This window comes from Xyrauchen texanus, chromosome 35, assembly GCF_025860055.1.
Source record: "Xyrauchen texanus isolate HMW12.3.18 chromosome 35, RBS_HiC_50CHRs, whole genome shotgun sequence".
NCBI lineage: Eukaryota > Metazoa > Chordata > Actinopteri > Cypriniformes > Catostomidae > Xyrauchen > Xyrauchen texanus.
In genome coordinates, this window is record NC_068310.1 from 19693930 (window position 1) to 19711709 (window position 17780).

Here is a 17780-nt window from a genome sequence, read left to right on the forward strand (position 1 = left end):
AGCACCATCACCTGGTGCAGTTGCCCGACACTCCCTTCCAGGGCTTGTAGGACTACGTCATCTCTGGCGGCCAAAGAGTACAGCGCCGCTGGTCAGGCCGCCTTCGCCTGTCAGTGTGGCATCCTCGTGGGCACTGGCCAATGGCACCTCTCTAGCAGACACCTGCAGAGCAGCGGGCTGGGCAACACCCAATACCTTCGCAAGATTTTATAATCTCCGGGTTGAGCCGGTCTCCTCCCGTGTTTTGTCAGGTATGAACAGGTAAGTTTGGTAATGCAGGACAGCTGGCCAGGTGTACCGCTTGCCTATAGCACCTTTCCCTCCATGAGGCGAAGATGTGCATTCTTTGTCCCATGCAAGTTCACAAACCAATAACCCTTCCTCCCTAGCCCTCTGGCTCACAAATTCAGCTGAGAAATTGGTAGTCGGACCAAGTATGTGTGCTAACATGCCCTGTACTGTGGTAGGCGCTCCACAGGTGCAGGTTACCTCGATAACCTCCTGTGATGTATCTTCCGTGGTACTGTCTCCCTATCGGTAGACTTGCGTCTCCCTTGGGCAGAGCCCTCCCTGGCCCAGTTGCTGTGTTTGTAGAGCTCCTCTCCTTCGAGGCAGGACCAACCACCGCATCTCTACCATGTGCGGCTGTGAGCCCATGTGATGTATTTGCCACATGTTAACCTCCCCTTCAGGGTGTAGGACTTGGTCTCTGCGGGGTCTTTTCCCTCTGAAAATCCCCCAGGGATGTGGGGATATGGGGAGCTATACAACGTTTTTTGGGGCGTTGTGGGAAGCTACTTGCAGTCTGAGTGCATCTGCTTTTACGCACGCAGTAGCCTGCTTGCACCTGCATCTGCAAGTTCAGCTGTTGTGGCATTTTGTATAGGAACCCTTAGTGTCACTACATCAACACAAGGCAGAGTGAGTGACAGAAGGGGAAAGTCTCTGTTACTGTCGTAACCTCTGTTCCTTGATGGAGGGAACGAGACGTTGTGTCCCTCTTGCCACAACGCTGTACTACCCGCTGAAATATCTGGGACCTTGTCTTGGCTCCTCAGCACAAAAGCAGAATGAGTGGATGCATTCCAGCTCCTTTTATACCCATATGTCCAGGGGAGTGGCACATCTTTTCTCAAAGATCTGAGGTGTTGGGTCTCCCAAGAGAGACCCCTAGTGTCACTACATCGACCCAACGTCTTGTTCCCTCCATCAGGGCAAGGAGGTTATGACAGCAACCGAGACGTTTTCTTGGTAGAAGGCAGTGTACATGTTTATTTTCGTTATATGTATAATAACAGCTACAACGGTACTCATAATATAACTCCAAGTTCTGTTTGCATTCAACTCATAATTAAAAGTTTTAGCGTTCATATTGATTTTATTTTGAATTTATTTACATATGTACCAATATGTGTAATCCAAAAGTAGTGAAAAGTAATTTTATTACATTACTTTCATATCACTAGAATTGGATTATGTTACTGATTACATTTATTGTTAAGTAATCAGTAATCTTTATCTGATTACATTACAAAGTAACCCTCCCAACCCTACCAATGAGGGGCATTATTCTTAACACGTTAATACATGTTTATGTAGTCCCCTCAATGGAGTATTTTATTCCCCTTTACAAGACTTACTAACACAACTTCTGTATTTCTCTTAATCTCTGCTTGCTGTTCTTGCTGTAGATCACAATATGGGAGTCCACAGAAGATGCTGCAGTTTTACAGGTACTGTATATCTGCCCCTCATGTGTAACTATAGCCGTCTCTCCATGAGATTGCATAAAATGCACCAGGCAGCTTTTAGCCAGAGTACTATACTGTAAAATACAGGGATGGTCCCCCTGGAGCATACTCTAGTTAAGTACCTCACTCAAAGGTACAGTGGTGATGGATCAGAATTGTAATAACAGTACAGTAATTCTGCAAATCCTGAGTCACATGTGCTTGAGATGGAACCTTCTGTCTTAAGCCCGGCGTACACGGTGCGATTTCTGACAGTGCAGTAGCTGAAAAATCATCTACCGATTTAAAAAATGTATAATTAATGAAATATGGATAATTATTACAAATGCTGTCCAACATTTGACAGATTCGGATTTCGAAGGGATGCTGTGTGATTTTATGACTACATACATCAATCATAACGTCAGTGTTTTGCTGTTGCCAGCTGCTGCATGATAATAAAAGAGCACAATATGTACAAGATTAAAAAGAAAGTGTGGAAAATTCACACACCATTTCTGTCGGTTATACTTGGATTTAATTTAAGTGCAAACATGATTTTTAGTGCAGAATTCTAAGTTAATTTAGTGGAGTTGGCTACCTGAACTATTCAGCTTTAGATGTAGGCTACATCCTTGTCATCTGTGTCACTGCTTGCATGTTGATAGCAGACATTCTGAAGAAGATCGTGAGGTTTTTTCCATGTGAATGCGATTTAAAGCCGCACACAGCAAAGTTTAAAAATCTTGTTTTAGTGCAGAGGTTGATTGACAGGTAGAACTTTCAACCTAGAAGTCCTTGGTTTCACCAGACTCACGCTTGTGGAGTTGAGAAAAATCTATCACCTATCCACTATCGTGTGCATATACAATTATTTTAGATGCTATATCCCCCTAATGAAGCCCTAGAACAGAGAGTGATAAAGATTGTTTTCTAGTGCAACCCGTTTGGCAAATTATTTGTTTTAAGAATAGAGAACAGCATGGCTTTTCTGTAGAATCATTCCCAGTGATGTGGTTGTGAATAATATGCACAGTTTTAACACACCCATTTTCTCCTAATGTGTGAAAGCTTCATGAACAATCAGTTTACATTGATCATGTGAGTAAGAACCTTTAAAGAGTGTAGACTTCCACTGTTATAACCTACTCACTACAATTACTAACCCTAATTCTACAATTCTACCAATTCTTATTTTGGAAATGTGTGGTGGCAGAATAGTATTATGAATCTGAGAAGGTAATAATTCCCTCAGTATTCCATACCATTTTACCTGTTTTTTATCTAGCAGAACAATGCTGTGGCTATTGCTGTCTTTTTTCTGTGTTCATATACAAGATGTGTGCCACAAAGCCAGAATTTCTTAATGAGGTCTGCTGAGTCATTTGAGAGAACATTGAAATGTCATGTTTATTGGCAGTGTGTTTCGGTGACTAAGGCAAGAGACAGTCCCCAGAGTGAGGAATACAGAATTGTGCTGGCCTATGAAATTAGTTATATATTTAGAGTAGATGTGACATCACTCGCAGGTCTATACTAAATAATAGATGCTATTGTTTCAAAGGCATGCCAGGAGTCTTTAGTCAGATGAAAATAAAACAGCAGTGATTGCAATGTTTTCAGAGTTGCTCAGTATAAATTACTGTAAATAATCCATCCATCCATCCATCGTCAACCGCTTATCCTGTGTACAGGGTCGCGGGGGGCTGGAGCCTATCCCAGCTAACATTGGGCGAAAGGCGGGGGACACCCTGGACAGGTCGCCAGTCCATCGCAGGGTACTGTAAATAATGCAGGAGGAAATAAACTACTGTGCTTTAAATTTTCAAAGACTAACATATTTCTTGCTGCAAAATGCTACCAACTACTGAATGAAGAATTTTATGTGGTTTTACTTCCTCTTATTTTATATGTTGTCTCTTTCTTCCTCTCACATTTCATTCACATCCCCATCATACTTTGTTATCTTTATCCGAGGCATATCTGCATTTGACAGCATTGTAAAGTAGGTATATGCACAGCCACACATCACCTCTTTTGACCTATGTGACATTTTCAAATTCACTGTTGTAGAGATCGACCGATCTTGGTTTTTAATAGCCAATGCGATATTCATAATTTTTGTGTTGAAGTGTCCATGAACCGAGACACCTATTTCTATTTTTCATTTTATTTCTTCATTAAGGCACAATAAATACTTAATAATTTATTGCTGTCCTCTGAAGGCGAATAGACTGCTTTACAAAATTTATATTGAGCACAGTCTACAAAGAATTCATAATAAAAACAAAATTAAATAAATTATTTTAAGTTGCAATATACACTTGTTCAAAGCCCCTCACTTAATAAATATTTAAAAGTATTTTTTGTCTAACTTTATAGGAAAACATGATTTTAAAGAACCAATAATCGATAATTAAGTGGGAAAGTGTAAATATTGTTTAAAAATATTGATTATCCCAATTATCAATCTAAGTTGCAATATACACTTGTTTAAAGCCCCTCACTTAACAAATATTTTAAATGTCATGTCATTTGTCTTTAACTTTATAAGAAAAGAACCAATAATTATGTGGAAAAGTGTAAATATAGGTTAAAATGTGGGTTACAATGATTATCGGAATATCTATATCTGCAGCTCCTTGTGTAGTGTCTATCCTTTGTGTACAGGACTATATGTACTATAATCAGGGTTGGGGAGTAACGGAATACATGTAATGGGATTACATATATAAAATTGTAATTAACTGTATTCCACTACAGTTAGAATTTAAATAATTGGTCATTAGAATACAGTTACATTCAAAAAGTATTTTGATTACTGAAGAGATTACATTGCATTTCATTGTCATTTGTTTCATTTAATATTTATTGCTTTCAGATGGAAAACATTTATACGTATAAATGATGCGATCCAAAGTGCATTTGAACAGTGGTGAAACACTTTCTTATGATGTGTTATGATGAGCAGACAGAGAAGTCAGTTTGAAGTAAGTTTGGAGCAGAAGAAATAGAAATAAACATTGTGTAAATTGTCAGCTTTACGCTAAGCTAAAATGCTATTTCTAGCCATTTTACATGCACGTTACCAGGCCCGGTCATATCTTTTATCAAGAAAATTCATGTTAGATCATAATTCGTTTTTTCTAGTAAGACCTTTAATATTAGGGCAAAAATCGTATTTTGATAATCATTTTTGTATTGTTTTCCTGTAAAAATCTATTTGATCTGACTATAATATCTGTATATGTTGGATTTCCTCTTTGCACCTTGAACTATGTAAGAAAACATTGTTAGGTTGTACTGCAGCTCTTTCAGGACTGGATCACAATGCAGTGCTTTTTGCAATGGTTGGTAGCACGTTACCTTGGTTGTACTTTAAAAATGTGTACTTGCACGATTTTATTACACTTTCTTTTGCTATAACATCAAAGGCTTTTAGAGCAAATTTTGTTCTGAATAATTCAGGTTTTCAGGGTATTTCTGCTCTGTGATTGGTGTGGAAAGCAATCTGTCATTTGCAAGAAGTGGGTGGTGTCTGACCTTGTCGGGTGGTGAAGCTTTCTTGCAGTTCTCCAATTGTTAAGGCTCATGCTAGAAAGGCATTCGCAGTTTAGGTGAAAAAGGTCTTCAGTAGTGTGCGGACCAGCATTAGTTAGTCAGATGAGCAGTGTAGTGCAAAATCCGTATGTGACTCGTCCTCCAAGGAACCGGGTAAGTACAAGGCTGGTGCTTAACTAGATATGGGTTCTGCTTGAGGATGTTGCATGGTGATCCTGCCCACACCCACAGCACTCTCCCAGGTTTCAGGCATCAGCATGAGGAAGAATGGAGAGTAGGAATTTGATTCACATAAGGAAAGGCTGCTGTGCCTTTGTTTACTCTGAGCTACTGCACCATGATGATTTAGTTATGAGAAAGAAGAAAGCAGGTTAGCTTCAGAATAAGTCCCTTTCTATCCACAGTACAGCATTTGCTATAGGACGGAAGACAAAGTAAGCTGTGGATAATGAGCAGAGGGTGCAATATTTTATGTGATGGACTACATGTAGATTTCTTATAGCTCTTTGGTTGACACACTTTTGTGAGATTGTGGAATGTAAAGCTTGATGCTACACTTTTGATGGAAGAAGGGTACTTCTGGACCAGGACCAAATCATTAAGGCCCAGAGACCCTCATGAGATGTGAGCGCAAATGAACAGATTTAAACAAGCAGGGTTGCAAAATGAAACGTGCCCTATAATTACTCTTTGAGTTCAGTGGCATTGTTTAAAGTATTATTATTATTTAATTTGTTACAGGCATGTTGTTCTTATTGAATTGTTTTAGTGGCTCTAAATTGTCTATTCTCACGATTTGTTATTGTGACCAAAATGTATACTCCGTTATTAAATACATATGTTTTGTGGGTGTTTTGGTGTTCTTATCAGGTAAATTATTAAGTGATGTTCTAGGTATGCAGTTCTGAGCACAATGGATTCTTGTATACAGTTTTAAATTTACTTCTGTAGTATTTCTTTTTTTAGCATGAGTACAAGTCAGTTTGATATTTGGTTGTCAGTCAAGCATACATATTGGTGCCCAATTACAGTTGCACACTGTCAACTCTTTTTCTAAAAAATTTTTTGGGACTGATCTTGATGATAAAGATTAAGAGACTAATTCATCAAGGCCACTTAGACCACTTAACAACTGATAAAACATCTCTTTTAATATCTTTTTTTATAAATATATAAATGTATTTATTAAAATATTTTAACAGAAATCCTGCAACAAATTTGAATAATTTTATGACCAAAGTAATACAAAATTATAACAATATATGTTTAGAAATTTTATATTGTATTTGTAATTTTATTAAAAATACAAAAATGTTATGCACTAATAAGTTTGTTTGTTTACATTAGTTAATGTAGTAGCTAATACGAACTAACTATGAACAATATTTCACAACATTTATTAATCTTGTTATGCATGTTAATTTAAAGGGGTCATGACATGGGTTTTTTTATTGTATTATTATGTTCCCTTAGGTGCAATTATAGTATTAATATATTTTTTTTTAAGAAAAACTTTTAAAATCTAGTGATTTATGACCTTTTCCCACCCTGTTTCTTATCCTCTGATTCAAACAGTCTGTTTTGGGGGCGTTTCCATTTAAGACTTCAGTGTTAACGCTCACTGTTATGATTGGCTAACGTCAGTGCCTATGTATCAATTATTGACGCCCCAGCCAGAACAATATGCAAGTAAACTAAGTAAAAACACTGTGATTATTCATAATGAATGAAATTGTGCTTTAAAAAGTAGTTTAAAGTTTAAAATAGATTACGTACAGTTTGCGTCGTCGTTGTTCCCAGAATAGTCGGCACGGACTTATCTTTGAGCAACAGTTTTCTGGCAAAGCCAGCATCATATTGAGATTTGTTCTCAAAACAGTCATCCTTAAAATGTACAGAACAAACGCTTAAGTTAACACTGCCGTGACTGGGTCATCCGCAAAAAATAAACTGCATCCATTTTTCCCTGATGTCTGGATCTTTCGGCAGCTTATTCAGAGGTTTTGTTTGACCACAGCCAGGAACAGCACATCTGTGTGGCATCGTAATTTTCCTGTGCACAAGTAGTCTCTGTCAGAGCTCGCTGTCCATCGACTGAACACTTGTGAGGCGCACGGCGATACTGAAATGAGCGTAGTTGTCTTGGCGCTTAAAGCGTAGTTATCTTGTGCTGGAGGCGGTCATATGCAAACGCTGGTACGTCACTTCTAACCGACACGTCACTTCTAACCATGAATCCAGAACGAGCTGTATTTTGAGCTTGATTAAATAAATGATTCGTTTAGAATGGGGAGGACGTCTTAAAATATTAAACTTGCAGGACGTTTTAATGATACAAAGACCTCTTATATACCAAAAGATCAAGGCAAATTTGGTTTCTCATGTCATGACCCCTTTAATGTTAATTGCATTAAAAAAATGTGTCTTGAGTGTCTTTAAAGGATTCAGTGATTAGTCTATTTGTTTTTATGTTGAAATTAAATTAAATAGATTAAAAATAGATTAATACATTTTTATATTAAACGTGTATGCTACCATTAGTTAATGAATTATGAACTAACATGAAAAATATAAATAATCCTGTAAAAAAACAAAGAACAAATATTGTTCAACATTTGTTCAAGATACCTAATGCATTAACTAATGTTATTGAATAGAATCTTATTGTAAAAGTGTGACCCAAAAATATCTAAACACATTTGATAAGTCTGATATTTAGATATATTTCAGGTAGGCCTCTATTTGTGTATGATTATAATAACAGCAAAGAACATCACGTTTACTTTTAGGATTTTAGTCTTTGTTGGGATCAGTGCCAGTCTATTTTCTGACTGTCATTTGCTAGGAGGCTGATTTAACTGACTGGATTTACCATTCATATTCTCTGCAACAACTGTAGCAGGGCTCACATGAAGCATTCTTTGTGCATGCCTGAATGTCCACTCTCTTTTGTGTCTTGAGCATGCATGCTTATGAAAGAACAAAATTCACACACACAAATACCCTCTACAAAGATCATTCAGTTCAAATTTGATATCATATTTGATTCACACAAGGGAGAGCAGGGACAGTATGGTCAGCTCTGATTACAATGCATGAACGTGTGAGTATGGTGTTGATTGCCAAGATAGGCGAGCACTATTTAAAGCTAGGGTCTGACCTGTATGAATCTGCTGGTCTCTGTCATCCCACTTGCTGCACTGTCTTGCGGTTCAGTGTTGGGCACTAGGTCACCTGGTTTCAGAGCATGTTTGCTACTCACAGAAGCAGTTTGACTGACATGCGTGTTGGGCACGTCGGCCGTCGCCTCAGCCTACAACTGAGTATTCCTTCCGAACAGATCCCAAAGAATGGACCACCGGGTAACAGCGTGCGAAGGAGCAGCAGCATAAGCAGTGGCAAGTTGCTGTCCCTGTCCTTCAGTGAAAGCATGCAGAGTGACATCAACCGTTACCTGTCTGACCAGGGCCTGTACCCTTTGCGGCAGGGTGGGGAGGAACTGGGCGAGATTAAGAGCCTGCGTGAGGTGCGGGCAGCTGCCCAGCTCAAAAATCTGGAGGATTTCTTGAGGACCAATGGAGTGTCTCTACAGGAGTCTATCTCATTCCAGACTGGAATGAGGTACAGGTAATGCCTCCTACACACTACACAACTTTCAAAGAAGTTGAATTGTGGTACTATTCATATTACACAACTGTCTGTCTTGTCATATATGTCGTAGTGTTTTCAAATTACACGAGGAATCGGCGACATGGGTGAACACATTACAAGACATTTCACTGTTGACGAATCCCCAACAGAGTACATGCGAGAAGTGATACAAGATATGAAAACACATGCATGATCACGTTATGCATTTCAGAATATGATGTGTATGTTTTTAATAGCTTAAAGGCATCATCAATTGTATTGGTTACAATATGAAAAAGTACCTCATACTGAAAAATCTGTCTATTTGTTTACCTGACTGTCCAAGAGAATTGGCAATTTCTCTCCAACTCTTCTCTTTCTCCACCCGGTTATGGTACAGTTCAGATGAAACATCAAATCTAGTTCTCCTGCCAATGTTCCACTAATTTGTCCTCCATTGCTTCAGTCCAATGTGACTTTCTCGATACCCCAGCCTGTTGCAGGTATCTGAAACTTCCCGTGCCCTGTTTCTTGCTCTCTCATTGGCTGTAGGTCAACGCTGCAGTTGTATTCGGTTAAACATATTTCATATTTCAATTTGGAATCGCCGACTGGTCCAGATATTTAAGAATCTAAATATCTTGCTGACATCTGCAAAACGTTGTTTTAAAGAAAATTATTTAAGTTTACTCATTGGGTTTTACAGGCTGCTTAGCTTAACCAGCAATACTGCCTTTGGTCAAACTGCTTCATCATAAAGGCCATGGTGGCTGACCAACTTTACCAGCCATGTGGTTCATCTGCTGTCCAGCACCCAACCAACATGAATAGCATAATTTCTGATCATATAAATTGGTCTTTGCAGCAAGGTACCAAACCTTTAGATGACAATTTTTAAAATTATTTAGTTTTTTCAGCTTCTGTCACTTGGGAAGTGTAATGGAGTCTGTTTTGTTTCAATTGTGCTTATTTGAGTCACCCAGAGAGAATAACATGTCTCAAGTAAAGTCTGAATGGGGTCTGGACCAGCTGTGTGGCTTGGAATAAGTGCTTTGCTTTTCTAAGCCATTGAGAGGACATTGCTCCCATGTTGACCTGCTTGTATATCTTCACATAACTACCCTGTCAATAGAATCAGAATCAGATCAATAATAGATCATATTGATATATTTACAGTAAATATTGCTTCTGACAATTTTTGCTTTTTGACTGATTAAGCTACAATGTAAATCATAAATACCTCTACTTGTATTTTGTGTTGCTTTCCACTGATCCTTGTGGAATGTTTTGGAATTTGGGACAGGAGGTATTTGCACTGCTGATCTGCATGCCCTGACAAAGGCAGCTAGTCTGTCGATATGCATTGGCTTTTTAATGTTTTGATGCCTATTAAATAAACATTCTCTATTGGAGATTGAGTGCCTTGCTCTTTTGCTATCAACTGGCATTTCATGTTTTGACAGTAACCCCATGTGGCAATGAGCACCTCTCATCAAGCCTAAGTAGCAGTCTTCATTTTCTATTCCTATCAGTGACTGTTGATGTTTTGAAAGAAGTGGTGTAGATTGTCAAAAGTTTGTGTCCATGCCCTCCTATTTATATCAAATGTGTTGTTTCAAAGATTCGTTAATGTGACAGGTCATTGTTGACTAAGTTTATGACAATGGTTTTAACAATACAAATGGTGAAGCAAAGGTGTTATGTCAAGGACAAGCCACATGTCCTGCTTTTAGTCATGTGCGAATCTGACATTTTTTCATGACTGCACTAAAATGGATGAATAGCAGTGTCGAAATAGTTCCCTATATAAAACAATGCAAATGATGCAATGCAAATGGTCCACCTACTGAAACCTTTCTGAGCATTATCACAAATGTTTACAGTGCACATTTTGGACTGGTTCCTTTCATAGTGTTGGTATTCTTGGGTGGAAGGTTGTGACTGAATTGTTTAAAGTTGTTGTCTATTTTCTACCTGCCACATGCTCAGGTCATACAGCTATATCAGTCTATTTAAACACTATGCATATCATCAACTTCCTTAGTCTCTGTGTTGTCATGTCTAAACAGTAACGTAACTACACAAAGAACATGATTATAAATGACTATGAAGAGGAGATATAGATTAAAACTCAAGAAAAAAACATTTGTTTTTCTAAAGTCTAATTGGAAAGGTTACAATTAAAGATTTTTGTATGATTAAAAAAAAAATATACATTCTTGATTGAAAAAGACTGAAAGCCTATGCACTGTTTACTTGCTCTGTCAGTCAAAATGGCATATTTTAGGAAGTAACATGCAGTTAAAAAGTTTTTTATTAAAGGGGTCATGACATACTCTTTTATTATAATTTTATTATCTTCCCTGAAGTCCAGTTATAATGTCAGTCATTTTTTTTGTTGCACCAAATAAATAAATAATAATATATGATAATTTTACACCCTGCCTCTGGCCCTCTGTCTGAAATGCTTGGTTATAAGTTTTCTGTACCTTTAAGACTTCCATGTAAATGCCCACTGTTCTGATTGGCTAACATCGTGCAGCCCCTCAAATGCAGCCATATTTAAAACAAAATCGAAAGAAATTTAACAAGTTTCACATTATATAAAACGTCCTGGTTGCTTCCGTAACCCTCATTCCCTGATGGAATGAACGAGACGTTGTGTTGATGTAGTGACACTAGGGGTCACTCTTGGGAGCCCCAAACACCTCTGATCTTTGAGAAAAGGCTAATGGGAATTGGTGAGTGGAATTTGCATTCCCACTCCCCCGGATATATGGGTATAAAATGAGCTGGCTCGCAATCACTCATTCAGATTTATTTCTTCGGAGCAGACCGGTTGTGTTCAGTGAGCTGAATTCCTCTGCCGAACCATTCACCTCTTGTATAAGCTATTGGATTTACTGTGCATTACAGCGGTTTCTGCCCCTTGTGCACCGGTGGAGTGCAGAGAACACCCCTGCATGCTTCAGCTGCTAAAATAGTATATTCTTCCTAATTAAAGAGTATATTTCCTACTAAAAGAGTGGCTCTGACGGAGCATCTTTTTAAAGATGCCTTTCCGTCTGTGTTTATTTCTTGGTTGCGGTCATTGCCTCTCCGCTTCCGAAGGCCACAACCGCTGTACCAGTAAAAATCCCTGTCCCTGTCCCCTCGCACATTCGCAAAAGTCACGGAAGCAGCCCTTGCCCCGCTAAGGGAAATGGGCGCCAGAATCCTCAACAATCTCGATGACTGGCTGATTCTAGCTCACTCTCGAGACTTGTGGCAGACGATGTCCATCTTTGTGTTCCAGGAGCGCCACCTTTGGCTCAACCTGGTCAAGATGAGGGAGGCTGACAAGGTACGATTCCTTGATGCCCCATCTCCCAGGTTGGCCTATTCGGCAACACTAAATGAGGACTTTGCCCATCAGTTCTCGGCAGTTAAGAAGCAGATGAGGCTATTCAGACATCCTGACCAGGGCGGATCAAGGTACCGCACCCCATCTGCTCACCAAGGGTGTCCTCCTGTGGTTGGAGTTAGACTCAGTCACTATGATGGTGTGCCTCACGTGCGAGCTTGTGCAGTCTTTGCTGAACTGCCTGAAGTTTTTCAGGTGGAAAATGGTGGTTCCACTGAAGCAATTTCAGAGGCTCCTGGGGCATATGACGTCCTCGGCGGTGGTCACGCCTCTCAGGGTGATGCATATGAGACCGCTTCAGCACTGGCTTTAGACAGTAGTGTACAACAATGTGCGCTCATGCCGCATGTCGCAACTCGCCTGCCGTCTCCTCCTCTGGAGTCAGACTCAGGGGAGGTTGGAGACTCCACCCCAGGTAGTCCAGCTGATTTGGAGTCGTTACGATAAAGCACAAGTAGACCTGTTCCCTCTGCCACTGGTCGCTGTGTTTGTAGAGCTCCTCCCCTCAAGGTAGGACCTACCACAGGGACTTCTCCACATGCGACACTGCCAACAAGGCTTGGTAAGACCATGTGATGTATTTCCACACATTTACCTCCCCTTCAGGTAGGGTGTTGTCTCCGCAGTGTCTCCGCGGACACTTATGGTCTCCAGCTGAACAGTTCCATTCTTTTGTAGGGAGAAAAAAGAGAAGAGGCCACTGCTGGGGCAGCCTGTCCCCATTTTTTTTGAGCATTCGACTTGTCCCCAAGGTACGTTGTGGGAGGTTACGTGACGGCCGGGTGCGCTAGCTACGAGGCATGCAACAGCTTGCCCATCTCGCACCGCCAGTCCACGTAACACAGTTCAGCTAGTCATGGCATTTCATATAGAGACCCCTAGTGTCACTACATTGACACAAAGTCGAGTGAGTGACAGATAGCAAAGGTCCTGGTTACTTTCGTAACATCAGGGAACCAGATGTTGTGTTCTTCCTGCCACAAGACTGAACTACCCGCTGAACTAAATGGCTGGCACCTTGTCTCGGCTCCTCAGCACAAAACCTGAGTGAGTGGTTGCGCGCCAGCTCCTTTTATACCCATCTGTCCGGGGGAGTATCATGCAAATAGTATAGTGTGTATACTATTATGATGATAGTGAAACTTTGTAATATGGCACTTTTTGTACCATTGTCTCCCTAAGATGATTCGCTGATGTTCCTCCTCTTTTGTAAGTCGCTTTGGATAAAAGCATCTGCCAAATGATTAAATGTAAATGTAAATGTAAATTCCACTCGCCAATTCCCACTAGCCTTTTCTCAAAGATCAGAGGTGATTGGCGCTCTCAAGAGCGACCCCTAGTTTCACTACATCGATACAACATCTCGTTCCTTCCATCAGGGAACAGAGGTTACTAAAGTAACCAGGACGATATTCATGACTTAAAAATCTATTACAGTTGTAAAATAAAAATGTGAAAACTTTATCATAAAACTTTATAGTATCTTGATTTTTTTTTTTTTTTATTATTGTGATTAAGACTCACACATGTGTTTTTCAGGTGAAAGGAAAGTATTTTAGTACATTTTTACTTTGCTCAATTTTACGGTCATTCAATAAAAAAAATTATATAAAATTATTTTAACAATTTTCAAGAATGTATTAAACTAACATAAATAAAAAGATTAGATTCCTAAAAATGTTGCACATGTGTTCTAAACTAGATTTTTGAAAGATTTCCAATTTTTTATAATATCAGACATCCTTATTTGTCATTGACCAAGTCACACTTTTCAGGAAAATCATCCCACAGATTACTTTCTGCATTTTAAGGAATATGCTGGGATCAATACACGTTTGGCTAAATTGACAGCATGTGTGGCAAAATGTTGATTACCACAAAAAATACATTTGACCCGTCGCTCCTTTTAAAAATTATTTTAAAAAATCGAGGTTATAATGAGTCACTTATAATGGAAGTGAATGAGGCCCATTTTTGCCCATTCAAGGCAGAAATGAGAAGCTTATAATTTTATAAAAGAACTTACATTAATTCTTCTTTTAAAACTTTTTTTAAGCTGTTTGCAAAGTTGTTTAAAAGTTGTTGGTGGTTAACAGTTTACAGCACTATGTCATCGTGGCAACGAAGTTTTAAATTGGATATAACTTGACACAAAAAGGTTAGTATGTGATTTTTATCACACTAAAATCATGCCACCATCCATATTGTTTACATCTTGTGGAAATTATTTTTGAAAAAGTGAGTATTTTAACATTTACGTATTGCCTCATTCACTTCCATTGTTAGTGCCTCAATGTAACTGTCACAGTTGAAGAATGGGAAGACAAGAGGTGTGGATCCAAATGCGGTTTTTATTAATGAACACAATGGTGAGGGTAAACAGACATGAGCAAATAAAACAACCACGTTGGGTAAAACGAAACTAAAACAGGGAGACATCAAAGGAGCATGGAACGGATAAACCTGGCAAGACGGGGAGCAGAGCGAACATCAAGACAGCAGCATACACTCGGGAACAAACATGAAACGGTAACGATCGACAACGGAGAGAGGAAACGACGGGGTTTAAGTAGACAGACACAGTGATAACAAAACAAGCGACAGGTGCGGACAATAACGCTGTGACAGCGGTGATGAGGAGTGAGGAAGAAGGGAAGTGTAGTTTTTAACAGAGACAGTGAAACACAGGCGGACAACAAGGAAGAAATGACAGGGAGCGTGTTAGGTGAAACAGAAAACACGGGACGGATAACAAGGAAGGGCGACATGGAACGTGACTGGCGAGGGTGAAACAGAAAACACAGGACGGACCACATGGAGACGTGACAGGAGAAACAGAGAACACAGTGAGGACAACGGGGAATCGTGACAGAATCCCCCCTCAAAAGGGCCGGATTCCAGACGGACTTAATAAACAGACGGGAAAAAACAGCAGGGATAAACAAATGTTTAAGGCGAGAGGGGCTGGACAAGGGGAAAAACAGACGGACCAAAGGGGGCACAAGGGACACGGAGACAGTCCAAGGAAGTTCAAGGGACATGGGGACAGACCACGGGGGCAAATAGGCAGTCCACAGGGGCACAAAGGGCAGACGGGCAGCCCAGGGGGGCCGAGAGGGCAGGTAAGCAGTCTCTGGGGGTGTGTGCAGGGAACCAGGTCGGGTGGCCTGGGGAACGTCCCCCGGGTAGGGACAGGTTTAGAGGGCCTGGGAGCTGGCCACTGGGCAAGGGCCGGTTCAGGGGACCCGGGAGGTGGCCACAGGACCGGGACAGTTCGAGGAGGCCTGGGAGGCGGCCACAAGACAGGGACAGGTCTAGGGGGCCTGGGAGGTGGCCATCGGACAGGGACAGGTCCAGGAGGCCTGGGAGGCGACCTCAGGACAGGGACAGGTCTAGGAGGTCTGGGAGATGGCCGCAGAACAGGGGCCGGTTCGGGGGACCCGGGAGGTGGCCACAGGACCGGGACAGTTCTGAGATGGAGCGGTCGAAGACTTGGGTGGTGGCGCCGAAGGAGGCGCAGGCAAGGCCGCAGGAGACCCTGGGGGCGGAGCTGCAAGGGGCTCTGGAGATGAAGCTGAGGGAGGTTCTGGGGGTTCAGGAGGCGGAGCTGAGGGAGGCTCTGGGGCCTCAGGAGGCGGAGCCGAGGGAGGCTCTAGGGTCTCAAGAGGCAGGGCCGTGGGAGGCTCAGGAGGCAGAGCCATGGGAGACCCAGGAGGCAGAGCCGAGGAAGGTGGCGCCGTAGGAGGCTCTAGAGGTGAAGCTCTGGAAGGCTCTGGAGGCGGAGCCGATGGAGGTGGCGCCGTAGGAGGCTCTAGAGGCGGAGGCCTGGACGGCTCTGGAGGTGAAGCCGTGGGAGGCTCAGGAGGTGGAGCTGAGGAAGGCTCAGGAGGCGGAGCCGAGGGAGGTGGCGCCGCAGGAGGCTCTAGAGGCGGAGGCCTGGAAGGCTCTGGAGGCGGAACCGATGAAGGTGGCGCCGTAGGAGGCTTTAAAGGCGGAGGCCTGGAAGGCTCTGGAGGTGGAGCCGAAGGGGGCTCAGAAGGCTCTGGGAGTAGAGCCGTAGGGGGCCCGGGAGGCGGAGCTCTAGAAGGCTCTGGAGTCTCTGGTTGCAGAGCCGTAGGGGGCTCTGGGGGCGGAGCCGAAGGAGGCTTGAGAGGCGGAGCCGTAGGAGGCTCAGGGGGCGGAGCTCTAGAAGACTCGAGAGGTGGAGCCCTGGAAGGCTCGAGGGACTTGAGGGGCGGAGCCCTGGAAGGCCCGAGTGACTTGAGGGGCGGAGCCCTGGATGGCTCGAGAGGCGGAGCCCTGGAAGGCTCGGGAAGCTCAAGAGGCGGAGCTCTGGAAAGCTCGAGAGGCGGAGCTCTGGAAAGCTCGAGAGGAGGAGCTCTGGAAAGCTCGAGAGGAGGAGTCCTGGAAGGCTCGGGAAGCAGAGCCCTAGAAGGTTCGAGGGGTGCTGGCTGCCGGACGGTCCTAGCCACTGCCGTTGGCCCTGGGACGGTCATGGCCGCTGGTGCTGGCTCTTGGATGGTCATGGCCGCTGGCGCGGGCTCTTGGACGGTCATGGCTGCTGGCGCTGGCTCTTGGACGGTCATGACTGCCGGCGCTGGCTCTTGGACGGTCATGGCTGCCGGCGCTGGCCCTTGGATGGTCATGGCTACCGGCGCTGGCCCTGGGACGATTGAGGCTACTGGCGTTGGCCCTGGGATGGTCGAGGTTACAGGCGCTGGCTCAGGGACGGTCGAGGCTACAGGCGCTGGCTCACGGACAGTCGAGGCTACAGGCGCTGGCTCAGAGACAGTCGAGGCTACAGGCGCTGGCTCAGAGACGGTCGAGGCTACAGGCGCTGGCTCAGAGACGGTCGAGGCTACAGGCGCTGGCTCAGGGACAGTCGAGGCGACAGGCTCGCTCACAGTGACGTGCGTAGGCGTTGGCTCACTCACCGTGATATGCGTAGGTGCCGGCTCGCTGACCGTGGCTGACGTGGGCACAGGCTCGCTGACCGTGGCTGACGTTGGCCGCAAGGCGGAAGCCCGTCTTCTGTTCCTCCTCTGGGCAGACGAAGTGGGCCGTGCAGGCTCACTGACCAAGGCAGGTGTGGGCTCGTAGATCATGGCTGACGTGGGCACAGGTTCGCTCACCGTGACTGGGAGAGGTGGTTCCTCTGATGCAAACGTCTCCACGATGAGCTCCACGTACTCCTGCCAGGTGTAATCTCCGATTTCCGGCAGATCGCAACATCTGTGTTTCGGTACGCCAATCCTGTATACGGTCTTCAGGAGGTTGTCATCCCAACCGGTGTAGCCGGCCATGCAGGAGAAAAAGTGGGAGAACTCACGGATGTTTAGCTCCTTGTGCGTCAGCACCACAAAGAAAGCCGCTGGATCCATTGTGGTCGATCGTTCTGTCACAGTTGAAGAATGGGAAGACAAGAGGTGCGGATCCAAATGCGTTTTTTATTAATG

At 43.0% G+C, this 17780-nt stretch overlaps 1 protein-coding gene across 2 annotated transcripts in view; it reads left to right on the top strand.

Annotated features, from left to right (window-relative positions):
* The first annotated feature begins 8538 nt into the window (after positions 1–8538).
* Positions 8539–17780, top strand: part of LOC127628369 (voltage-gated potassium channel subunit beta-2-like) — a 55974-nt gene continuing 46732 nt past the window's right edge. For both annotated transcript variants that reach the window (XM_052105078.1, XM_052105079.1), the window contains exon 1: positions 8539–8918. In XM_052105078.1, coding sequence (XP_051961038.1) covers positions 8539–8918 — 380 coding nt within the window. The remainder of the gene's footprint in view (positions 8919–17780) is intronic.